The 26732-nt window shown below is 45.1% G+C and overlaps 2 protein-coding genes across 6 annotated transcripts; both read left to right on the top strand.

The window, feature by feature from the left end:
- The first annotated feature begins 1756 nt into the window (after positions 1-1756).
- On the top strand, positions 1757-13644 carry LOC121843647 (charged multivesicular body protein 2b-like). 5 transcript variants are annotated; one of them, XM_042313406.1, is made up of 8 exons: positions 1757-1901; positions 2616-2707; positions 6872-7066; positions 7458-7560; positions 10642-10748; positions 12320-12750; positions 12829-12860; positions 13345-13644. In XM_042313406.1, exons 3-6 carry the CDS (start codon positions 6875-6877, stop codon positions 12431-12433), a joined length of 516 nt encoding a protein of 171 aa, XP_042169340.1. In that variant the 5' UTR covers positions 1757-1901; positions 2616-2707; positions 6872-6874; the 3' UTR covers positions 12434-12750; positions 12829-12860; positions 13345-13644. The 5 variants fall into 5 exon arrangements, with proteins under 5 accessions (XP_042169340.1, XP_042169338.1, XP_042169342.1 ...); XM_042313404.1 differs by having other exon boundaries at positions 13288-13644; XM_042313408.1 differs by lacking the exon at positions 12829-12860 and adding an exon at positions 12804-12828 and having other exon boundaries at positions 13377-13644.
- A 2337-nt stretch (positions 13645-15981) lies between these two features.
- Positions 15982-19182, top strand: LOC121843648 (zinc finger protein 292-like). The gene is made up of 5 exons (XM_042313409.1): positions 15982-16144; positions 17273-17418; positions 17988-18069; positions 18346-18481; positions 18930-19182. The coding sequence occupies exons 1-5, from the start codon at positions 16019-16021 to the stop codon at positions 19157-19159; spliced, it is 720 nt and encodes a 239-aa protein (XP_042169343.1). The 5' UTR covers positions 15982-16018; the 3' UTR covers positions 19160-19182.
- Positions 19183-26732: the final 7550 nt, after the last annotated feature.

Raw genomic sequence — 26732 nt, 5'->3', positions numbered from 1 at the left:
GCATTATAATACACTGGGAGATAAACATGGCATTATAATACACTGGGAGATAAACATGGCATTATAATACACTGGGAGATAAACACTATAATACACTGGGAGATAAACATGGCATTATAATACACTGGGAGATAAACATGGCATTATAATACACTGGGAGATAAACATGGCATTATAATACACTGGGAGATAAACATGGCATTATAATACACTGGGAGATAAACATGTCAGATTATAATACACTGGGAGATAAACATGGCATGGCATGGCATTATAATACACTGGGAGATAAACATGGCATTATAATACACTGGGAGATAAACATGGCATTATAATACACTGGGAGATAAACATGTCAGAATACACTGAGAGATAAACATGGCATTATAATACACTGGGAGATAAACATGACATTATAATACACTGGGAGATAAACATGGCATTATAATACACTGGGAGATAAACATGGCATTATAATACACTGGGAGATAAACATGGCATTATAATACACTGGGAGATAAACATGTCAGAATACACTGGGAGATAAACATGTCATTATAATACACTGGGAGATAAACATGGCATTATAATACACTGGGAGATAAACATGGCATTATAATACACTGGGAGATAAACATGTCAGAATACACTGGGAGATAAACATGTCATTATAATACACTGGGAGATAAACATGGCATTATAATACACTGGGAGATAAACATGTCAGAATACACTGGGAGATAAACATGGCATTATAATACACTGGGAGATTATCCTCACAAGGTGAGGTATTGAAAACAGGGGTGCCAATAATTTTGGCCCATATCTTTTTGAGAATCAAAAGTATTTCTTGTTGAACAAAATCTCTTCCTCTGAGCAATTGTATTAGTATAAAATAATATAATTTACGAATGTAAGCCTATAATATAGCTCAATATATTCCAGGCTTTGTGGAATTTCAGCTCAGGTGACATCAATTCGCTCCAACGTCAAAACTTCAAAAACCAATTTACATTTTGAAAACGCTTATCTTGTACTTATGTTTGTCCCCTTGTAGTTGCCATTCTTTATTTGATGAAATCCATACTTTTTCAAATAAACGTTAATCAAAAACAACCACCGACTATTTGCTCATTAATGTTGATCTAAAATGGAAACTCCGATGTGCCAATTGAATCTCAACAAGGAAACAAGTCCGTGGCTGTATTTAATGAACGTTATTTTTTTTTTTCAAGTAAGGATTTCATCAAACAAAGGATATGTTTTTTTTAAAACTATAATTTGTTTGGGAGCATGAAAGCTGTAGTTTATGGTTGACACCGCTGCTTGTTTGCCATTAGCCAAATCGGTGTTCTCAACAAGTTCAAAGCACTTGAAACCACACAAATCGTTGACCCAGTTTGCAAGCAATATTCCCCCCCAGGTTCCCACTTGTTATGAACACAGCATAATGTCACTATCAGGAGGAAACACCCACTTGGCAATCAAACACAATACTTATTCAAATTCAAGACCCATTCCCAAATCATGAACAGACAGATCGAGTCAGCTGGAAGCTATTTACAGTCTGTAAAGAGCTCTGTGTTTGGCTGGGTATCCCCATGCAGCTGAGGGTGTGGTGTGACTATGGAACTAGGTATCTACTGCCACCTAGCGGTTGTCTTTCTACCCAGGCGACTTGGCTCAGTGTGAGCGCAGCGCTTTTATTCTAGGCTGTCTCGAACGCCCCCATTCGCGTGCTGCACTTCCTGCTTCTCTCCGAACCAGGAAATAAACAAGTCGGTGGTCTGGTTTAATGAACAGGCGGTGTCCTTTTTTTTTAAATAGCATTGGATTATAGCTATTTGGCCAAATTATCGCCTGTCACCATGGCCGGCTTCTTCAAGAAAAGACAGTAGATGGTAAGTGTACACAGACTCGGCGTTTCAGCTCGCTGACATTTGCAAAGTTAGCTTCAGTCTCTTATTATAAGAGAGTGTAACACTTAACGTTACACATCTGTCTAACAGGTAGGCTCAGCACTCCTGAACATTCCTATTACAGAATGTTGAACAAACTTAATGTTTTTGTATTTAAAAACAAACAAACTAGTTTTTGTCCTTAAATAGAAGGTAATCTGAAGGGGGGGGAGACGGGACACAGGGAAGTGTTATCTGCCTGCCTTTCAGTACGCTGGTCTGTATAGAGTACCACAGAGTCATAACAACAATAACGTAGCAGCAGTACGTGCTGTTGGTCCTTTTGGCCGTAGTGGGTGGCGATGGGGTATCCACAGGAGAGGTTTGCTCTCACGACTTTTTGCGGTACAGGTAGGTTCTGTCACTTGGATTTTCAGTCTCTTCATCATCATCATCATGATGATGATGATGATGATGATGATGACGATGATGCTGTAGAATCCCCTCTGTGGATCTCTCGTCTGTCTCCTCTCTCAATTCAAAGAGCTTCATTGACATGGGAAACGTATGTTTTGGCCAAAACAAGTGAAATAAACAACAATTGTTTCTCTCTTCTCCTCTGTTTGCCAAGAACTAGTACTGATCTTGTAGTTCTTTCCCACCGCTACCAAGAACTAGTACTGATCTTGTAGTTTTCTCTCCCACCGTTGTGTCTAGATGTGATAAAGGAGCAGACCAAAGAGCTGAGAGGAACCCAGAGACAGATCACCAGAGACAGATCTTCCCTGGAGAAACAGGAAAAACAACTGGTGGGGGTGTAGTAGTAGTCTGTTCTGTAGTAGTGAATACAGAGAGTATCGGAGTCATGGATAATGTACAGTGTATTCATACTGCCTCAATCTACACACACACACACACACACACACAATACAACATAATGACAAAGCAAAAAAACAAAAACAGATTTAACACATTTTTTTACCTATTTATAAAAACAACTGAAATATCACATTTTACATCAGTATTCAGGCCCTTTACTCAGTACCCTTTCCCTCGACCCTGACAAGTTTCCCAGTCCCTGCTGTAGAAAAACAACCCCACCGCATGACGCTGCCACCACCATGCTTCACAGTAGGGATGGTATTGGCCAGGTGATGAGTGGTGCCTGGTTTCCTTCAGACTGTAGGGATGGTATGGGCCAGGTGATGAGTGGTGCCTGGTTTCCTCCAGACGTGACGCTGCCACCACCATGCTTCACTGTAGGGATGGTATGGGCCAGGTGATGAGTGGTGCCTGGTTTCCTCCAGACATGATGCTTGACATTCAGGCCAAATAGTTCAGTATTGGTCCTTTAGGTGCCTTTTTGGCAAACTCCAAGCGGGCTGTTATGTGATGGGAGAAACTTCCAGAAGGACAACCATCTCCACAGAGGAACTTTGGAGCTCTGTCAGAGTGACCATCGGGTTCTTGGTCACCTCCCTGACCAAGGCCCATCTCCCCCGTTTGCTCAGTTTGGCTGGGCGGCCAGCTCTAGGAAGAGTCTTGATAGTTCCAAACTTCTTCCATTTAAGAATGATGGAGACCTCTGTGTTCTTGGGGACCTTCAATGCTGCAGATAGTTTTGGTACCCTTCCCCAGATCTGTGCCTCGACACAATCCTGTATCGGAGCTCTACGGACAATTCCTTCAACCTCATGGCTTGGTTTTTGCTCTGACATGCACTGTCAACTGTAGGACCTTATATAGACAGGTGTGTGCCTTTCCAAATCATGTCCAATCAATTGAATTTACCACAGATGGACTCCAATCAAGTTGTAGAAACATCTCAAGGATGATCAATGGAAACAGGATGCACCTGAGCTCAATGTCAGGTCTCATAGCAAAGGGTCTGAATACTTATGTCGATAAGGTTTCTGTTTTTTAAATTTGTAATACATTTGTAAAAAATATCTAAACCTGTTTTCGCTTTGTCATTATGGGATATTGTGTGTAGATTGATGAGAAAAAACATATGTTTATTTAAGAATAAGGCTGTAACGTAAGAAAATGTGTAAAAAAGTCAAGGGCTCTGAATTCTTTCCGGATGCTCTGTGGGTCCATGTGGAAAACCTCGAGTCTGTTTGTGACATCATTACATTCATGCCAAACATAACAATGGAGTGACAAGAAGTTGGTATGATGGCGAAAACAGGCTGTCACCCAGGCTAGTCAGCCCTAGATTGCAGGCTGTCACCCAGGCTAGTCAGCCCTAGATTACAGGCTGTCACCCAGGCTAGTCAGCCCTAGATTACAGGCTGTCACCCAGGCTAGTCAGCCCTAGATTACAGGCTGTCACCCAGGCTAGTCAGCCCTAGATTACAGGCTGTCACCCAGGCTAGTCAGCCCTAGATTACAGGCTGTCACCCAGGCTAGTCAGCCCTAGATTGCTGTCTGTCACCCAGGCTAGTCAGCCCTAGATTACAGGCTGTCACCCAGGCTAGTCAGCCCTAGATTACAGGCTGTCACCCAGGCTAGTCAGCCCTAGATTGCTGTCTGTCACCCAGGCTAGTCAGCCCTAGATTACAGGCTGTCACCCAGGCTAGTCAGCCCTAGATTACAGGCTGTCACCCAGGCTAGTCAGCCCTAGATTACAGGCTGTCACCCAGGCTAGTCAGCCCTAGATTACAGGCTGTCACCCAGGCTAGTCAGCCCTAGATTACAGGCTGTCACCCAGGCTAGTCAGCCCTAGATTACAGGCTGTCACCCAGGCTAGTCAGCCCTAGATTACAGGCTGTCACCCAGGCTAGTCAGCCCTAGATTACAGGCTGTCACCCAGGCTAGTCAGCCCTAGATTGCAGGCTGTCACCCAGGCTAGTCAGCCCTAGATTACAGGCTGTCACCCAGGCTAGTCAGCCCTAGATTACAGGCTGTCACCCAGGCTAGTCAGCCCTAGATTACAGGCTGTCACCCAGGCTAGTCAGCCCTAGATTACAGGCTGTCACCCAGGCTAGTCAGCCCTAGATTACAGGCTGTCACCCAGGCTAGTCAGCCCTAGATTACAGGCTGTCACCCAGGCTAGTCAGCCCTAGATTACAGGCTGTCACCCAGGCTAGTCAGCCCTAGATTGCAGGCTGTCACCCAGGCTAGTCAGCCCTAGATTACAGGCTGTCACCCAGACTAGTCAGCCCTAGATTACAGGCTGTCACCCAGACTAGTCAGCCCTAGATTACAGGCTGTCACCCAGGCTAGTCAGCCCTAGATTGCAGGCTGTCACCCAGGCTAGTCAGCCCTAGATTACAGGCTGTCACCCAGGCTAGTCAGCCCTAGATTACAGGCTGTCACCCAGGCTAGTCAGCCCTAGATTACAGGCTGTCACCCAGGCTAGTCAGCCCTAGATTACAGGCTGTCACCCAGGCTAGTCAGCCCTAGATTACAGGCTGTCACCCAGGCTAGTCAGCCCTAGATTACAGGCTGTCACCCAGGCTAGTCAGCCCTAGATTACAGGCTGTCACCCAGGCTAGTCAGCCCTAGATTACAGGCTGTCACCCAGGCTAGTCAGCCCTAGATTACAGGCTGTCACCCAGGCTAGTCAGCCCTAGATTGCTGTCTTGGTTTCCATCTTTGTCTTTTGTATACAGTGCCCACCACGCTGGTGGTTAGAGGGTAGAGGAGGCAGGTAGTCTAGTGGTTAGAGTGTAGAGGAGGCAGGTAGCCTAGTGGTTAGAGTGTAGAGGAGGCAGGTAGCCTAGTGGTTAGAGTGTAGAGGAGGCAGGTAGCCTAGTGGTTAGAGTGTAGAGGTGGTAGGTAGCCTAGTGGTTAGAGTGTAGAGGTGGTAGGTAGCCTAGTGGTTAGAGTGTAGAGGAGGCAGGTAGCCTAGTGGTTAGAGTGTAGAGGAGGTAGGTAGCCTAGTGGTTAGAGTGTAGAGGAGGCAGGTAGTCTAGTGGTTAGAGTGTAGAGGAGGCAGGTAGCCTAGTGGTTAGAGTGTAGAGGAGGCAGGTAGCCTAGTGGTTAGAGTGTAGAGGAGGCAGGTAGCCTAGTGGTTAGAGTGTAGAGGAGGCAGGTAGCCTAGTGGTTAGAGTGTAGAGGAGGCAGGTAGCCTAGTGGTTAGAGTGTAGAGGAGGCAGGTAGCCTAGTGGTTAGAGTGTAGAGGAGGCAGGTAGCCTAGTGGTTAGAGTGTAGAGGAGGCAGGTAGCCTAGTGGTTAGAGTGTAGAGGAGGTAGGTAGCCTAGTGGTTAGAGTGTAGAGGAGGTAGGTAGCCTAGTGGTTAGAGTGTAGAGGAGGTAGGTAGCCTAGTGGTTAGAGTGTAGAGGAGGCAGGTAGCCTAGTGGTTAGAGTGTAGAGGAGGCAGGTAGCCTAGTGGTTAGAGTGTAGAGGCGGCAGGTAGCCTAGTGGTTAGAGTGGCGGCAGGTGGCCTAGTGGTTAGAGTGTAGAGGAGGCAGGTAGTCTAGTGGTTAGAGTGTAGAGGAGGCAGGTAGCCTAGTGGTTAGAGTGTAGAGGAGGCAGGGTAGCCTAGTGGTTAGAGTGTAGAGGAGGCAGGGTAGCCTAGTGGTTAGAGTGTAGAGGAGGCAGGGTAGCCTAGTGGTTAGAGTGTTGAGGAGGCAGGTAGCCTAGTGGTTAGAGCGTTGGACTTGTAACCCAAAAGGTTGTAAGATCAAATCCCCAAGCTGACAAGGTCAAATTCTGTCGTTCTGCCCCTGAACAGGCAGTTAACCCACTGTTCCTAGGGCCGTTGTTGAAAATAAGAATTTGTTCTTAACTGACTTGCCTAGTTAAATAAAGGTTAGATAAATAAAAATGCTTCACTGGAAACCTATGGGCTATTGTGATGTCATTATGGGGTGTTGTGATGTCATTATGGGGTATTGTGATGTCATTATGGGGTATTGTGTGTAGATTGATGGGGGGGACGATTTAAATAATTTTAGAATGCTGTCACAAAATATGGGAGAAGTCAAAGGGGTCTGAATACTTTCCGAATGCACGTTGTCTCCCAGGAGATGGAGATTAAGAAGATGGCGAAGACGGGGAACAAGGAGGCGTGTACCATCCTGGCCAAACAGCTGGTTCAGCTGAGGAGACAGAAGAACAGAAGCTACGCCGTCGGTTCAAAGGTCACCTCCATGTCCTCTCAGACCAAACTCATGAACTCCCAGATGAAGATGGCAGGGGCCATGGCTACCACTACCAAAGTACGTGTGGGTCAGTGGGCTTCTTCTTTCCACAGGGGGTGATGTACCTAGTGTGGGTCAGTGGGCTGCTTCTTCCCACGGGGGGTGATGTACCTAGTGTGGATCAGTGGGCTGCTTCTCCCCACGGGGGGTGATGTACCTACTGTAGACACCTTGGACAGCGTTCTGTCTGTCTCTCCTGTGTCTGTCTGTCTCTCCTGTCAGTCTGTCTTTCTCTGTCTCTCCTGTCTGTCTGTCTGTCTGTCTGTCTGTCTGTCTGTCTGTCTGTCTGTCTGTCTGTCTGTCTCTCTGTCTGTCTGTCTGTCTCTGTGTCTCTGTATTTTAATGGGTGTTTTCTGCCTTTTGCAAAGTGTAACCAGACCATGTGACTCTCTCTCCTCTCCCGTCTCAGACTATGCAGGCTGTCAATAAGAAGATGGACCCTCAGAAGATGCAACAGACCATGCAGAACTTCCAGAAGGAGAACATGAAGATGGAGATGTCAGAGGAGCTGAGTAAGACTGGATCTATATTACACATTCTATGTTGTCCTCATGATGATAAGACTGGATCTATACTACACATTCTATGTTGTCCTCATGATGATAAGACTGGATCTATATTACACATTCTATGTTGTCCTCATGAGGATAAGACTGGATCTATACTACACATTCTATGTTGTCCTCATGATGATAAGACTGGATCTATATTACACATTCTATGTTGTCCTCATGATGATAAGACTGGATCAAAATTACACATTCTATGTTGTCCTCCATGATGGTAAGACTGGATCTATATTACACATTCTATGTTGTCCTCATGAGGATAAGACTGGATCTATTTTACACATTCTATGTTGTCCTCCATGATGGTAAGACTGGATCTATATTACACATTCTATGTTGTCCTCATGATGATAAGACTGGATCTATATTACACATTCTGTTGTTGTCCTCCATGATGGTAAGACTGGATCTATTTTACACATTCTATGTTGTCCTCATGATAATAAGACTGGATCTATACTACACATTCTATGTTGTTGTCCTCCATGATGGTAAGACGATCTATATTACACATTCTATGTTGTCCTCATGATGGTAAGACGATCTATATTACACATTCTATGTTGTCCTCCATGATGGTAAGACTGGATCTATATTACACTTTCTATGTTGTTGTTCTCCATGATTTGAAGACTGGATCTATATGTATATTACACATTCTATGTTGTCCTCATGATGATAAGACTGCTAATGTAGCATAATATATATATATATTTAGTGTACTAGATACTATTAATACCTATATAGTGTACTACATGCTATTAATACCTATATAGTGTACTATATACTATTAATACCTATATAGTGTACTACATACTATTAATACCTATATAGTATACTATTAATACCTATATAGTGTACTACATACTATTAATACCTATGTAGTGTACTACATACTATTAATACCTATATAGTATACTATTAATACCTATATAGTGTACTACATACTACTAATACCTATATAGTATACTATTAATACCTATATAGTGTACTACATACTATTAATACCTATATAGTATACTATTAATACCTATATAGTGTACTATTAATACCTATATAGTGTACTACATACTATTAATACCTATATAGTATACTATTAATACCTATATAGTGTACTACATACTATTATTACCTAGTTAGTGTACTACATGCTATTAATACCTATATAGTGTACTACATGCTATTAATACCTATATAGTGTACTACATGCTATTAATACCTATATAGTGTACTACATGCTATTATTACCTAGTTAGTGTACTACATACTATTAATACCTATATAGTGTACTACATACTATTAATACCTATATAGTGTACTACATACTATTAATACCTATATAGTGTACTACATACTATTAATACCTATATAGTGTACTACATACTATTAATACCTATATAGTGTACTACATACTATTAATACCTATATAGTGTACTACATACTATTAATACCTATATAGTGTACTACATGCTATTAAAACCTATATAGTGTACTACATACTATTAATACCTATATAGTATACTATTAATACCTATATAGTGTACTACATACTATTAAAACCTATATAGTATACTATTATTACCTATATAGTGTACTACATACTATTAATACCTGTATAGTGTACTACATACTATTAAAACCTATATAGTGTACTACATACTATTATTGCATTTCCATTAACAGCTGTACCTTATGTTAATTAGAGGGATTTCTTTCTTTCCTTAATGCATTTGAGCCAATCAGTTGTGTTGACAATGTAGGGGTGGTATACTGAAGACAGCCCTACTGGGTAACAGACCAAGTCCATATTATGGCAAGAACAGCTCAAATAAGCAAAGAGAAACGACAGTCCATCATTACTTTAAGACATGAAGGTCAGTCAACACGGAACATTTCAAGAACTTTGAAAGTTTCTTCAAGTGCAGTCGGAAAAACCATCAAGCCCTGTGATGAAACTGGCTCTCATGAGGACCGCCACAGGAAAGGAAGACCCAGAGTTACATCTGCTGCAGAGGATAAGTTCATTAGAGTTAACTGTCTGTCATGAGGACCGCCACAGGAAAGGAAGACCCAGAGTTACCTCTGCTGCAGAGGATAAGTTCATTAGAGTTAACTGTCTGTCATGAGGACCGCCACAGGAAAGGAAGACCCAGAGTTACCTCTGCTGCAGAGGATAAGTTCATTAGAGTTTACCAGGCTCAGAAATGGCAGCCCAAATAAATGCTTCACAGAGTTCAAGTAACAGACACATCTCAACATCAAATGTTCAGAGGGAGATTGCGTGAATCAGACCTTCATGGTCGAATTGCTGCAAAGAAACCACTACCAAAGGACACCAATAAGAAGAGATTTGATTGGACCAAGAAACATGAGCAATGGACATTAGACTGGTGAAAAATGTTGGTTCCAACCGCGGTGTCTTTGAGACGCAGAGTAGGTGAACGGATGATCTCCCCATTTGTGGTTCCCACATTGAAGCATGGAGGAGGAGGTGTGGGGGTGCTTTGCTGGTGTCTGTGATTTTATTTAGAATTTAAAGCACACTTAACCAACATCACCCTACACAATCACCCAACCTCAACCCAATTGAGATGGTTTGGGATGAGTTTTTCCACAGAGTGAATGAAAAGCAGCCAACAAGTGCTCAGCATATGTGGGAACTCCTTCAAGACTGTTGGAAAAGCATTCCTGGTGAAGCTGCTTGAGAAAATGCCAAGATTGTGCAAAGCTGTCATCAAGGCAAAGGGTGGCTACTTTGAAGATCCTCAAATATAAAATATTTTGATTTGTTTAACATTTTGTTGGTTACTACATGATATTTCATAGTTTTGATGTCTTAACTATTATACTACAATGTAGAAAATAGTAAAAATAAAGAAAAACCCTTGAATGAGTAGGTGTTCTAAAACTTTTGACAGGTAGTGTGTGGGTGGAGGTGTGTGTGTGCGTGCGTGTGTGTGTGTGTGAGCTGTGTGTGTGTGTGTGTGTTTTAATAGGAGTCATCTCTCTGTCCCCTTCTCTCAGTTAACGACACACTGGATGAGATCTTTGACGAGTCTGGAGACGAGGAGGAGTCTGATAGCATTGTTAACCAGGTTCTGGACGAGATCGGCATCGAGATATCAGGAAAGGTGAGACATTGGTGTTTTTATTCTAAAATAAAATGTGTTCTCGATGATGTATCTGATTTTTAATAAAGCCAGAATAAATCTAGAGACTAAACCCTGAAAGAGATCCTTGGGGTTGGTTTCCCAGATATAGATCTGAAATAGAACCAGGGTTCGTCAGTGTCCGGGAAACTGGACCTGTATCTAGCATTATAAACTGTCTGGTTCCAGCCCTGAATGCTGATTGGCTGACAAGGGTCCAACTGGGTTAGGGTACGACTGGGTTAGGGTCCTACTGGGTTAGGGTCCTACTGGGTTAGGATCCTGCTGGGTTAGGGTCTTCCTGGGTTAGGGTCTTACTGGGTTAGGGTCCCACTGGGTTAGGGTCCAACTGGGTTAGGGTCCCACTGGGTTAGGGTCCCACTGGGTTAGGGTCCCACTGGGTTAGGGTCCAACTGGGTTAGGGTCCCATTGGGTGAGGGTTAGGGTCCAACTGGGTTAGGGTCCAACTGGGTTAGGGTCCTACTGGGTTAGAGTCCTACTGGGTTAGGGTCTTCCTGGGTTAGGGTCCCACTGGGTTAGGGTCCCACTCGGTCAGGGTCCCACTGGGTCAGGGTCCTACTGGGTTAGGGGTCCAACGGGTTTAGGGTCCAACTGGGTTAGGGTCCTACTGGGTTAGGGTCCCACTGTGTTAGGGTCCCACTGTGTTAGGGTCCCACTGGGTTAGGGTCCCACTGGGTTAGGGTCCTACTGGGTTAGGGTCCCACTGGGTTAGGGTCCAACTGGGTTAGGGTCCCACTGGGTTAGGGTCCAACAGGGTTAGGGTCCTACTGTGTTAGGGTCCCACTGGGTTAGGGCCCTACTGTGTTAGGGTCCCACTGGGTTAGGGTCCCACTGGGTTAGGGTCCTACTGGGTTAGGGTCCTACTGGGGATGTCATTCTGCAGCTCTATGGAAATACTTTGTAAAGTAAGTTAGCCTTGTCTGAGCCAGAATGGCCCATAGGGACACTAGTCTATGTCCTGTTACTGTAGTGAGACAGCTTGATGTACCAGGACACCCCTGGACAGGACACCCCCTGGACAGGACACCCCTGGACAGGACACTAGTCTATGTCCTGTTTCTGTAGTGAGACAGCTTGATGTACCAGGACACACCCTGGACAGGACACTAGTCTATGTCCTGTTACTGTAGTGAGACAGCTTGATGTACCAGGACACCCACTGGACATGACACCCCGTGGACAGGACACTAGTCTATGTCCTGTTTCTGTAGTGAGACAGCTTGATGTACCAGGACACCCCCTGGACAGGACACTAGTCTGTCTCCTGTTTCTGTAGTGAGGCAGCTTGATGTACCAGGACACCCCCTGGACAGGACACTAGTCTGTCTCCTGTTTCTGTAGTGAGGCAGCTTGATGTACCAGGACACCCCTGGACAGGACACTAGTCTGTCTCCTGTTTCTGTAGTGAGGCAGCTTGATGTACCAGGACACCCCCTGGACAGGACACTAAGTACTGTGGAAATACTATGAATGGCGTATGCTTGGGAGAATCAAGGTTGAGTTGATTCACTTGTTGTTCTTATTGATCGTAGATGGTGAACGCTCCTTCAACCAGCAGAAACAACCCCACCTCTTCTGCCACCAAATCAGACGGCATCTCAGACGAAGACATCGAACGACAGCTCAAAGCCTTGGGAGTGGACTAACACACACACGCACCCTGTGCCTGGACACACACCCTGTGCCTGGACACACACACACACGACTCCCCTGTTCAGTTTCTGACATGCCTTTTCTGGGATATAGTGACACTATTATATTTATATATATCATATCTTTTCATTTTGAATGCATGAACAGTAGAATCTGAAACTACCTTTCACCCCCCCCCACTTAGCCCCACCTCTCCCTGCCCGTCCCCCTTAGCCCCACCTCTCCCTGTCCCCCCCACTTAGCCCCACCACTACCTGTTCATTATGATCTAGGATCAGGTCCCCTCTTATTCATTATGATTTAGGATCAGGTCCCCTCTTATTATGATCAGGTCCCCACTTATTCATTATGATCTAGGATCAGGTCCCCTCTTATTCATTATGATCAGGTCCCCTCTTATTCATTATGATCTAGGATCAGGTCCCCTCTTATTCATTATGATCTAGGATCAGGTCCCCTCTTATTCATTATGATCTAGGATCAGGTCCCCTCTTATTCATTATGATCTAGGATCAGGTCCCCTCTTATTCAATATGATCAGGTCCCCTCTTATTCATTATGATCTAGGATCAGGTCCCCTCTTATTCATTATGATCTAGGATCAGGTCCCCTCTTATTCATTATGATCAGGTCCCCTCTTATTCATTATGATCTAGGATCAGGTCCCCTCTTATTCATTATGATCTAGGATCAGGTCCCCTCTTATTCATTATGATCTAGGATCAGGTCCCCTCTTATTCATTATGATCTAGGATCAGGTCCCCTCTTATTCATTATGATCTAGGATCAGGTCCCCTCTTATTCATTATGATCTAGGATCAGGTCCCCTCTTATTCAATATGATCAGGTCCCCTCTTATTCATTATGATCTAGGATCAGGTCCCCTCTTATTCAATATGATCAGGTCCCCTCTTATTCATTATGATCTAGGATCAGGTCCCCTCTTATTCAATATGTTCAGGTCCCCTCTTATCCATTATAACCTAAAGCCAAAACTGATGCTAGATCAGCAGTCCTGTTCTGAGATGCTTTGTGAACACGGCCCTGATATCTGAGAGCTGTGATGTGGTGGCCAACTCTTGTCCTGGGGAGGTATGCTCCTGCAGGGATTTGTTCCAGCCCAACAGTCAGACTATCTTTGTTTTTCTGCTATCCTCTCGTTTTGAGAAAGTGTAAATAAATAAAATACCTTTATTTCATCAGATATACAAGGCACTTCATTAGATCTTCAGTCTAAAGTAGTGTACTATATAGGGCCCTGGTCTAAAGTAGTGCACTATATAGGGGATAGGACCCTGGTCTCTATAGGGAATAGGTCTCCAAATACCATCCTATTCTCTAGGGAACACGTCGTGCACTACATAGGGAATAGGGTCCTCCTCTGGTCGGGCAGATCAGACATGAGACGTGCCCTGGCTGCGGGCAGGGTTAGTGGTGGTTTATTATACCAACCCTTATGCCGTCCAGGGCCGTCCCTCTGTGGGCACGAGAACACCAGGACACCCCCTGAATGACTGGAAGGACATTTAAAATACATAGTTGCTTCAGTAGTTTCAGGACAACAATACATCCATCCATCAAAATGGTGAATTAAAAAACACCAAGTCTGACTTATTGCCATTATGGTCCGTACCTGGCCATGAGAGCTCCCGACCCCCCCCCGGCAGATAAAGATGGCAGCACCCAGCTCTTTAAGCCCTGGTGTTCCAGAGGATTATAGAAGTCAGTGATGACACGGAGCTGTCCAGCTGAGAGACACCAGACTCAGCACCCTGGCAAATCAGGAACAGAACCCCAGCTGCCGTGGCAACCTGGGCCTTGGTTCCGGAACCCTCGCACCGAGCAGCTGTTGCACTTTCCCCATCCTGGCGATGCTGGTTCTGCAGGTCTCTGGGGAGAGTCAACATGGAGTCATACACCTTGACCAGGAAGAGAAGAGGAAGTCATGCTGAAACCTCAACTGTTAATATGAACTTTTAGTTTCAATACAGAACCATCACTTTGTGTATGTAGGTTAAAATGTCTACTCACCATCTTTAAAAGTCAATGAAACACCAGTCAGAAATAGTCTTTAGAAAATGTGCTTGTTCCTGAAAATACAACATCTTTGCATTAACTAGTGATGCCTCCACTTTGTCACTTGTTGTATTCAAAATGGCAGCGTATTCCAAATTATCTGGTCTAATAAAGAATAGTGCACTATATAGGGAATACGGAGAAATCTTTGGCCCTTGGCCCTCTGACCTTGCATCTGTCCAGTACTCTGCACATCACAGTATCATCCACAGCCTCTCCCAGAAGATCTGAGCCGTCACTATGTTGTTGCTGATAAAGACCGGGACTCTCCACAGCAGCAGGACAAGATGATTACCAACCAGCCCACGACCCCTGAGATGAACGTGAATTAATCCCCTCATGGGGAAATGAGTCTGTCATCCTTACAGACATAGTATATTCACAACAGTTAAAATATATATATTTTTTTAAATCATAGGATAATAAATATCTGATTGGTCAGGTAAAACGTACAGTATAGTCTGCACAGTGGCCGTTACGGTGCTGGGTGATGTCATGTGGTGTAGGACTACCTACAGCCCGACAGACATGGTGGTCAACAAGAGTCCTGAACTACTGCTACCTGCAGGGGAACTGGAGCCCAAACAGGATCAATAAGGACATGATGCAATGAGACAGCGATCAATTACCTTTTGAGGAATCGGTCTGAAGAAAAAAAAAAGGACCCTTTTACTCAAAGGGTGTAGGCCTAGTATGAACCACACGGGGTAGCATCTCAAATGGTCTAGTCGGCTCTTCGTCGTCATATTCACATCGGCTCCGTTTAAAACACATGCCAATTCCAGGTTACATATACTGCCTTTACATAGTAGGTTTTAAAATGGCAGAGAAATAAGGGGTAAAGGTAGATAAAAAATTAACTTGCATAAACCAAATTGCTTGACAAACTCAAAGGATGAGGAAGGTTTTTTCCCCAAAGCATTCCATAAATGAAGCAGTTATAAACATTGGTCACCTGCTGCTCAACTGTGACCTAGTCCTCCTTGGAATCAACAGCCAGAACTGATTCCTTTTAACGAGACAGTAGGGGATTGATTTATAAAGGTAGGCGCGCTGGTGTCACCTGTTAATTAATAAATGAGCACAAATCCAATATCATCTCATGTCAACCAATCAACGGAATGGAAAGATATAACGTGTTTTTTCATCATGCCGCCGTTCTGAAATGAGAGAGACACAGACAGATAAAATCACAAATTGACTCGTTCAATATTAGGTTGGTGACAACGTTCAAAGAAACGTTAATCAAACACGTTGCAACAATGTTCCAATGTAACCCATAATATATGAAAACACATAAGATACCTTTCAATGTAGGGGCGTTTTTAAAAAAAAAAAAATTTTTTAGATGATGTGCAGTGTCCTCCAATCACAAGACGTCTTTTTCCGCCCTAGGGCAATACAGACGTGAGTTTCATCCAATCAAATCTCTCGACTGGCGATACGCTCGGGACGCGTCGCGTTTCGGTCGCTGTAGCTACGCGCTAGGCCAGACGAGCAGTATGGCGGAAGAAGAGAGTGAATTTGAGTTGGAAGATTTTAAAAAAGAATTGAAGAGTTTATTTGTCAGTAGTTCAAGTGAAGAATACGGACTTCAAAGCAAGTTATATTGTGTACGGTTCTGTAAGGTAAAAGCAATGTATTGGAATTACACCTTGTGGGAGAGAAAGGGAAATACTTGTTTTCCCCAGTACAGACTCGTACTAGCTAACGGTAGCTAGCTAGCTAGCTTTCTCTAATCTATGCTAAGGCTAACTAGCCAACCAACCTATTCCCCTCCCCCCTTCAAACAGACAGATAACAACCCGTAAATGGCTAGCTAGCAACCAATAAACCAACCTGTTTTTCCCCACTGTAATGTCACATATGTTATATCCTAATTCACCCTTTTCAGAATGCATGATAGTAAGCTAACTCGCTAGCTACGGGGAAAAGCATTGTCAAGTCGTTTTCGGGTAGCTTGCTTGTTAGCCAAGTTATCTTCAGTTCCCACTTTAGCTAGTTAGTTGAGCTGCTAGTTTACCAACAGTAGATTCGGGAACGTGTTTAAGACCTCCAGTGGAATTCAATGTCTGCACTTTCATTTTTTGAAGTTGTTTTTTTTACAGTTTGTCAGATTGAAGGTAGTCTGACTATGGCCTAGTTTGGTAATAATGTAGCTAGCTACAGTGTCTAGTTAGTCTGACTATGGCCTAGTTTGGTAATAATGTAGCTAGCTACAGTGTCTAGTTAGTGTGACTATGGCCTAGATTGGTAATAATGTAGCTAGCTACAGTGTCTAGTTAGTCTGACTATGGCCTAGATTGGTAATAATGTAGCTAGCTACAGTGTCTAGTTAGTCTGACTATGGCCTAGTTTGGTAATAATGTAGCTAGCTACAGTGTCTAGTTAGTCTGACTATGGCCTAGATTGGTAATAATGTAGCTAGCTACAGTGTCTAGTTAGTCTGACTATGGCCTAGTTTGGTAATAATGTAGCTAGCGAAGTATTCAGTTGCTACTAAATAAGTTGAGATGGTGATACAGTGAAAGGGACAACAATTGTTTTTAATTGGGCCCATCCAACGTCTTGGTATAGTTTCCCTATAAACTGTCTTTATTTTTCCTCCTCCCCTATCCTACCTGTATCCCTCCCCTTCCCTACCTGTATCCCTCCTTCCCTACCTGTATCCCTCCTTCCCTACCTGTATCCCTTCCCTTTCCTACCTGTATCCCTCCCCTTTCCCTCTCTCCTCCCTCTGCTCCCTTCCCCTGTAGTTGGTGGAGGTGTATTCAGGACGTTGGCAGGTACCCTTGCCACAGCTGCAGGTGCTCCAGACTGCTCTATGTTCCTTTGTCCAAGCCTCGGCCTGCTTCCCGTCTGACTGTGAACATGTATGCTACACACTGAGTAGCCTTGCCCTGTAAGTATGAGTGTTGTTTACCTGCTCCGTGGGGTACATAGACTGGGGGTGACAGGACAATATCTCCAGTATGAGTGTTGACTTGTTTACCTGCTCTTTGGAGTCCATAGTCCTGTCACCCCCAGTCTCCATCTCCAGTATGAGTGTTGACTTGTTTACCTGCTCCTTGGAGTCCATAGTCCTGTCACCCCCAGTCTCCATCTCCAGTATGAGTGTTGTTTTCTAGGGTGACTCTGCCCCTTTCAGCCTTGTTATTCCATCCCTGTTGTTACATTTATTGAAGGAGGTATGAGGCTTAAACAGTCCCCTCCCCTTCTCTCCCCCACACCCTCCCCTTTCTCTCCCCCACACCCTCCCCTTTCTCTCCCCCACCTCACCCCTTTCTCTCCCCCACCTCACCCCTTTCTCTCCCCCACCTCACCCCTTTCTCTCCCCCACCTCACCCCTTTCTCTCCCCCACCTCACCCCCTTCTCTCCCCCACCTCACCCCTTTCTCTCCCTCACCCCTTTCTCTCCCCCTCTCCCCCACCCCTTTCTCTCCCCCACCCCACCCCTTTCTGTCTCCACAGGAGTGCTTTTGAGCTCTTGCTGTTTTTGAACAGAAATAAGATCCTGCAGGATCCCTTGAAAAAAATCCTTGATTCGTTCCAGGTGAGTTGTCTTAACAACCCCTTGCTTCCTAGCCTGGTTCCATATCTGTTTGTGCTGTCTTGCCAGCTCCTATGGTTGTTGTCATGTCAACAAGACGACACAAAGAGGCTGTGTTGACTCAGCTGACCAATCAGATCATATCTGTTTGAATCAGCTGACCAATCAGATCATATCCATTTCTCACTGCTTTATGGAATGCTCTAAAACCTCACTCTGAGTTTGGCAAGATGGCACGTAAGATCTTGGACCAGGCTAACCTCTTCCTCCTTTTTTCAGGAATGTTTTTCCCAGCTGGAGAGACACCAGAACATCCACCTGCTGCAGGTGGGACAGATCATCAGAGAGAAGGGACCGTGGACCAACCCCATACTACAGGCCATCCTGAAGGACTCACAACTGCCCCGGGATGAAGGTGAGAGTCTGGGAGAGAAAGGCAGGATGAGAGGGAAGGGCCATGGACCAACTTCTACATACTCATCCATGTTGTATTACTGACTAGAAACCTGTCCTGTAAATATCTGCTCTGGAGTCGTCCATCTATAATGACAGGAGTCCGTTAACTAGAGGTTCCTCTCTCTGTGGATTTAATATTTACTACTGTTACACTCCTTTCTCTTTCTTCCCCCAAATATAGAGCACTATTTGGGATGCAGCATTGACCCTTGACCTGTCTCTCTCCACAGTGGCCCGGTGCCTAGGCTCAGAGGTGCTACATTGACCCTTGACCTGTCTCTCTCCACAGTGGACCGGTACCTAGGCTCAGAGGTGCAACATTGACCCTTGACCTGTCTCTCTCCACAGTGGACCGCTACCTAGGCTCAGAGGTGCAACATTGACCCTTGACCTGTCTCTCTCCACAGTGGACCGCTACCTAGGCTCAGAGGTGCCAGTGTTCTTTGAGCTGCGTGTTCGTTACCTGCTGTCCAGTGAGATGTTCACCGAGGCGGTGGTCTTGGCTAAGACCTGCTCTCAGCATCCCGTTGCCGGGCGACACCTGTTCTTCCGACAGGCCTACCTCACCTGCCTGTTGAAGGCATCGCTCCCTCGCCATATGCACGAAGAGGTGAGGGGAACAAACTTTGGTTATTAGGATTCCTGGGTTCTGGATAATAGCATCTGCTATATGACTTAAATATAAGATGTTGGGAATTGGGGGGGGCTAATGACTGCTCGGGATAATTACTGTAATTGATAGATGGGATCTACTGTAGAGACGAGAGGATGGACTCATGCTAGATGGGAGTTAGAGATGAGAGGATGGACTGATATGCTAGATGGGATCTACTGTAGAGATGAGAGGATGGACTGATGCTAGCTGGGATGTCGAGATGAGAGGATGGACTGATGCTAGCTGGGATGTCGAGATGAGAGGATGGACTGATGCTAGCTGGGATCTACAGTAGAGATGAGAGGATGGACTGATATGCTAGCTGGGATCTACCGTAGAGATGAGAGGATGGACTGATATGCTAGCTGGGATCTACAGTAGAGATGAGAGGATGGACTGATATGCTAGCTGGGATCTACAGTAGAGATGAGAGGATGGACTGATATGCTAGCTGGGCTGTAGAGATGAGAGGATGGACTGATATGCTAGCTGGGATCTACAGTAGAGATGAGAGGATGGACTGATATGCTAGCTGGGATCTACAGTAGAGATGAGAGGATGGACTGATATGCTAGATGGGATGTAGAGATGAGAGGATGAACTGATATGCTAGCTGGGATCTACAGTAGAGATGAGAGGATGGACTGATATGCTAGCTGGGATCTACAGTAGAGATGAGAGGATGGACTGATATGCTAGCTGGGATCTACAGTAGAGATGAGAGGATGGACTGATATGCTAGCTGGGATCTACAGTAGAGATGAGAGGATGGACTGATATGCTAGCTGGGATCTACAGTAGAGATGAGAGGATGGACTGATATGCTAGCTGGGATCTAGCTGAGGATGGACTGATATGCTAGCTATGTAGAGAGAGATGAGAGGATGGACTGATATGCTAGCTGGGATGTAGAGTAGAGATGAGAGGATGGACTGATATGCTAGCTGGGATCTACAGTAGAGATGAGAGGATGGACTGATATGCTAGCTGGGATCTACAGTAGAGATGAGAGGATGGACTGATATGCTAGCTGGGATCTACAGTAGAGATGAGAGGATGGACTGATATGCTAGCTGGGATCTACAGTAGAGATGAGAGGATGGACTGATATGCTAGCTGGGCTGTAGAGATGAGAGGATGGACTGATATGCTAGCTGGGATCTACAGTAGAGATGAGAGGATGGACTGATATGCTAGCTGGGATCTACAGTAGAGATGAGAGGATGGACTGATATGCTAGATGGGATGTAGAGATGGAGATCTACTAGATGGGATGTAGAGATGAGAGGATGGACTGATATGCTAGCTGGGATCTACAGTAGAGATGAGAGGATGGACTGATATGCTAGCTGGGCTGTAGAGATGAGAGGATGGACTGATATGCTAGCTGGGATCTACAGTAGAGATGAGAGGATGGACTGATATGCTAGCTGGGATCTACAGTAGAGATGAGAGGATGGACTGATATGCTAGCTGGGATCTACAGTAGAGATGAGAGGATGGACTGATATGCTAGCTGGGCTGTAGAGATGAGAGGATGGACTGATATGCTAGCTGGGATCTACAGTAGAGATGAGAGGATGGACTGATATGCTAGCTGGGATCTACAGTAGAGATGAGAGGATGGACTGATATGCTAGCTGGGATGTAGAGATGAGAGGATGGACTGATATGCTAGATGGGATGTAGAGATGAGAGGATGAACTGATATGCTAGCTGGGATCTACAGTAGAGATGAGAGGATGGACTGATATGCTAGCTGGGATCTACAGTAGAGATGAGAGGATGGACTGATATGCTAGCTGGGATCTACAGTAGAGATGAGAGGATGGACTGATATGCTAGCTGGGATCTACAGTAGAGATGAGAGGATGGACTGATATGCTAGCTGGGATCTACAGTAGAGATGAGAGGATGGACTGATATGCTAGCTGGGATCTACAGTAGAGATGAGAGGATGGACTGATATGCTAGCTGGGATCTACAGTAGAGATGAGAGGATGGACTGATATGCTAGATGGGATCTACAGTAGAGATGAGAGGATGGACTGATATGCTAGCTGGGATCCACAGTAGAGATGAGAGGATGGACTGATATGCTAGCTGGGATCTACAGTAGAGATGAGAGGATGGACTGATATGCTAGCTGGGATGTAGTAGAGATGAGAGGATGGACTGATATGCTAGCTGGGATCTACAGTAGAGATGAGAGGATGGACTGATATGCTAGCTGGGATCTACAGTAGAGATGAGAGGATGGACTGATATGCTAGCTGGGATCTACAGTAGAGATGAGAGGATGGACTGATATGCTAGCTGGGATCTATATGCTAGCTGGGATGTAGATAGAGATGAGAGGATGGACTGATATGCTAGCTGGGATCTACAGTAGAGATGAGAGGATGGACTGATATGCTAGCTGGGATGTAGAGATGAGAGGATGGACTGATATGCTAGCTGGGATGTAGAGATGAGAGGATGGACTGATATGCTAGCTGGGATCTACAGTAGAGATGAGAGGATGGACTGATATGCTAGCTGGGATCTACAGTAGAGATGAGAGGATGGACTGATATGCTAGCTGGGATCTGATATGCTAGCTGGGATGTAGAGTAGAGATGAGAGGATGGACTGATATGCTAGCTGGGATGTAGAGTAGAGATGAGGATGGACTGGTATGCTAGCTGGGATGGGGATGTAGAGATGAGAGGATGGACTGATATGCTAGCTGGGATGTAGAGATGAGAGGATGGACTGATATGCTAGCTGGGATCTACAGTAGAGATGAGAGGATGGACTGATATGCTAGCTGGGATCTACAGAGAGATGAGAGGATGGACTGATATGCTAGCTGGGATCTACAGTAGAGATGAGAGGATGGACTGATATGCTAGCTGGGATGTAGAGATGAGAGGATGGACTGATATGCTAGCTGGGATGAGAGGATGGACTATGCTAGATGGGATGAGATGAGAGGATGGACTGATATGCTAGCTGGGATCTACAGTAGAGATGAGAGGATGGACTGATATGCTAGATGGGATCTACAGTAGAGATGAGAGGATGGACTGATATGCTAGCTGGGATCTACAGTAGAGATGAGAGGATGGACTGATATGCTAGCTGGGATCTACAGTAGAGATGAGAGGATGGACTGATATGCTAGCTGGGATCTACAGTAGAGATGAGAGGATGGACTGATATGCTAGCTGGGATCTACAGTAGAGATGAGAGGATGGACTGATATGCTAGCTGGGATGTAGAGATGAGAGGATGGACTGATATGCTAGCTGGGATATACAGTAGAGATGAGAGGATGGACTGATATGCTAGATGGGATCTACAGTAGAGATGAGTGGATGGACTGATATGCTAGCTGGGATCTACAGTAGAGATGAGAGGATGGACTGATATGCTAGCTGGGATCTACAGTAGAGATGAGAGGATGAACTGATATGCTAGATCTACAGTAGAGATGAGAGGATGGACTGATATGCTAGCTGGGATCTACAGTAGAGATGAGAGGATGGACTGATATGCTAGCTGGGATCTACAGTAGAGATGAGAGGATGGACTGATATGCTAGCTGAGATGTAGAGATGAGAGGATGGACTGATATGCTAGCTGGGATCTACAGTAGAGATGAGAGGATGGACTGATATGCTAGCTGGGATCTACAGTAGAGATGAGAGGATGGACTGATATGCTAGCTGGGATCTACAGTAGAGATGAGAGGATGGACTGATATGCTAGATGGGATGTAGAGATGAGAGGATGGACTGATATGCTAGCTGGGATATACAGTAGAGATGAGAGGATGGACTGATATGCTAGATGGGATCTACAGTAGAGATGAGAGGATGGACTGATATGCTAGCTGGGATCTACAGTAGAGATGAGAGGATGGACTGATATGCTAGCTGGGATCTACAGTAGAGATGAGAGGATGGACTGATATGCTAGCTGGGATCTACAGTAGAGATGAGAGGATGGACTGATATGCTAGCTGGGATGTAGAGATGAGAGGATGGACTGATATGCTAGCTGGGATGTAGAGATGAGAGGATGGACTGATATGCTAGCTGGGATATACAGTAGAGATGAGAGGATGGACTGATATGCTAGATGGGATCTACAGTAGAGATGAGTGGATGGACTGATATGCTAGCTGGGATCTACAGTAGAGATGAGAGGATGGACTGATATGCTAGCTGGGATCTACAGTAGAGATGAGAGGATGGACTGATATGCTAGCTGTAGAGATGAGATGAGATGGACTGATATGCTAGCTAGAGATGAGAGGATGGACTGATATGCTAGCTGGGATCTACAGTAGAGATGAGAGGATGGACTGATATGCTAGCTGGGATCTACAGTAGAGATGAGAGGATGGACTGATATGCTAGATGGGATGTAGAGATGAGAGGATGGACTGATATGCTAGCTGGGATCTACAGTAGAGATGAGAGGATGGACTGATATGCTAGCTGGGATCTACAGTAGAGATGAGAGGATGGACTGATATGCTAGCTGGGATCTACAGTAGAGATGAGAGGATGGACTGATATGCTAGCTGGGATCTACAGTAGAGATGAGAGGATGGACTGATATGCTAGCTAGAGATGAGAGGATGGACTGATATGCTAGCTGGGATCTACAGTAGAGATGAGAGGATGGACTGATATGCTAGCTGGGATCTACAGTAGAGATGAGAGGATGGACTGATATGCTAGATGGGATGTAGAGATGGGATGAACTGATATGCTAGTATGTAGAGATGAGAGGATGAACTGATATGCTAGCTGGGATCTACAGTAGAGATGAGAGGATGGACTGATATGCTAGCTGGGCTGTAGATGGACTGATATGCTAGCTGGGATCTACAGTAGAGATGAGAGGATGGACTGATATGCTAGCTGGGATCTACAGTAGAGATGAGAGGATGGACTGATATGCTAGCTGGGATCTACAGTAGAGATGAGAGGATGGACTGATATGCTAGCTGGGCTGTAGGATGATGGACTGATATGCTAGCTGGGATCTACAGTAGAGATGAGAGATGGACTGATATGCTAGCTGGGATCTACAGTAGAGATGAGAGGATGGACTGATATGCTAGATGGATGTAGAGATGAGAGGATGGACTGATATGCTAGATGGGATGTAGAGATGAGAGGATGAACTGATATGCTAGCTGGGATCTACAGTAGAGATGAGAGGATGGACTGATATGCTAGCTGGGATCTACAGTAGAGATGAGAGGATGGACTGATATGCTAGCTGGGATCTACAGTAGAGATGAGAGGATGGACTGATATGCTAGCTGGGATCTACAGTAGAGATGAGAGGATGGACTGATATGCTAGCTGGGATCTACAGTAGAGATGAGAGGATGGACTGATATGCTAGCTGGGATCTACAGTAGAGATGAGAGGATGGACTGATATGCTAGCTGGGATCTACAGTAGAGATGAGAGGATGGACTGATATGCTAGATGGGATCTACAGTAGAGATGAGAGGATGGACTGATATGAGCTGGGATCCACAGTGGAGATGAGAGGATGGACTGATATGCTAGCTGGGATCTACAGTAGAGATGAGGATGGACTGGTATGCTAGCTGGGATGTTTAGAGATGAGAGGATGGACTGATATGCTAGCTGGGATGTAGAGTAGAGATGAGAGGATGGACTGATATGCTAGCTGGGATCCTAGAATGAGAGGATGGACTGATATGCTAGCTGGGATGTAGCAGTAGAGATGAGAGGATGGACTGATATGCTAGCTGGGATGTAGAGTAGAGATGAGAGGATGGACTGATATGCTAGCTGGGATGTAGAGTAGAGATGAGAGGATGGACTGATATGCTAGCTGGGATCTACAGTAGAGATGAGGATGGACTGGATGCTAGGGGATGTAGAGATGAGAGGATGGACTGATATGCTTGGGATGTAGAGATGAGAGGATGGACTGATAGAGCTGGGATCTACAGTAGAGATGAGAGATGGACTGATATGCTAGCTGGGATCTACAGCTAGAGATGAGAGGATGGACTGATATGCTAGATGTAGAGTAGATGAGAGGATGGACTGATATGCTAGCTGGGATTTAGAGATGAGATGGACTGATATGCTAGCTTTAGGATCTTATGCTTTTAGAGATGAGAGATGATGATCATTAGGAATGGACTGATATGCTAGCTGGGATCTACAGTGATGAGAGGATGGACTGATATGCTAGCTGGGATCTACAGTAGAGATGAGAGGATGGACTGATATGCTAGCTGGGATCTAGTAGAGATGATGTGATATGCTATTAGAGATGAAGGATGGACTGATATGCTAGTGATCTACAGTAGAGAATGGACTGAGCAGATGGGATGTAGAGATGAGAGGATGGACTGATATGCTAGGATATACAGTAGAGATGAGAGGATGGACTGATATGCTAGATGGGATCTATAGAGATGAGAGATGGACTGATATGCTAGCTGGGATCTACAGTAGAGATGAGAGATGGACTGATATGCTAGCTGGGATCTACAGTAGAGATGAGAGGATGGACTGATATGCTAGCTGGGATCTACAGTAGAGATGAGAGGATGGACTGATATGCTAGCTGGGATCTACAGTAGAGATGAGAGGATGGACTGATATGCTAGCTGGGATGAGAGATGAGAGGATGGACTGATATGCTAGCTGATGTAGGATGGAGGATGGACTGATATGCTAGCTGGGATATACAGTAGAGATGAGAGGATGGACTGATATGCTAGATGGGATCTACAGTAGAGATGAGTGGATGGACTGATATGCTAGCTGGGATCTACAGTAGAGATGAGAGGATGGACTGATATGCTAGCTGGGATCTACAGTAGAGATGAGTATGCTAGCTGGGATCTACAGTAGAGATGAGAGGATGGACTGATATGCTAGCTGGGATCTACAGTAGAGATGAGAGGATGGACTGATATGCTAGCTGGGATCTACAGTAGAGATGAGAGGATGGACTGATATGCTAGCTGGGATGTATGAGAGGATGGACTGATATGCTAGCTGGGATGTAGAGATGAGAGATGGACTGATATGCTAGCTGGGATCTACAGTAGAGATGAGAGGATGGACTGATATGCTCTGGGATCTACAGTAGAGATGAGAGGATGGACTGATATGCTAGATGGATGTAGAGATGAGAGGATGGACTGATATGCTAGCTGGGATATACAGTAGAGATGAGAGGATGGACTGATATGCTAGATGGATCTACAGTAGAGAGAGAGATGGACTGATATGCTAGCTGGGATCTAGTAGAGATGAGAGGATGGACTGATATGCTAGCTGGGATCTACAGTAGAGATGAGAGGATGGACTGATATGCTAGATCTACAGTAGAGATGAGAGGATGGACTGATATGCTAGCTGGGATGTAGAGATGAGATGGACTGATATGCTAGCTGGGATGTAGAGATGAGAGGATGGACTGATATGCTAGCTGGGATATACAGTAGAGATGAGAGGATGGACTGATATGCTAGATGGGATCTACAGAGATACTG

Source organism: Oncorhynchus tshawytscha, unplaced genomic scaffold (genome assembly GCF_018296145.1).
Source record: "Oncorhynchus tshawytscha isolate Ot180627B unplaced genomic scaffold, Otsh_v2.0 Un_contig_5592_pilon_pilon, whole genome shotgun sequence".
Taxonomy (NCBI): Eukaryota; Metazoa; Chordata; class Actinopteri; order Salmoniformes; family Salmonidae; genus Oncorhynchus; species Oncorhynchus tshawytscha.
Note: the sequence above shows the minus strand (reverse complement) of the source record. Positions and strands in the feature narration are given on the sequence as shown.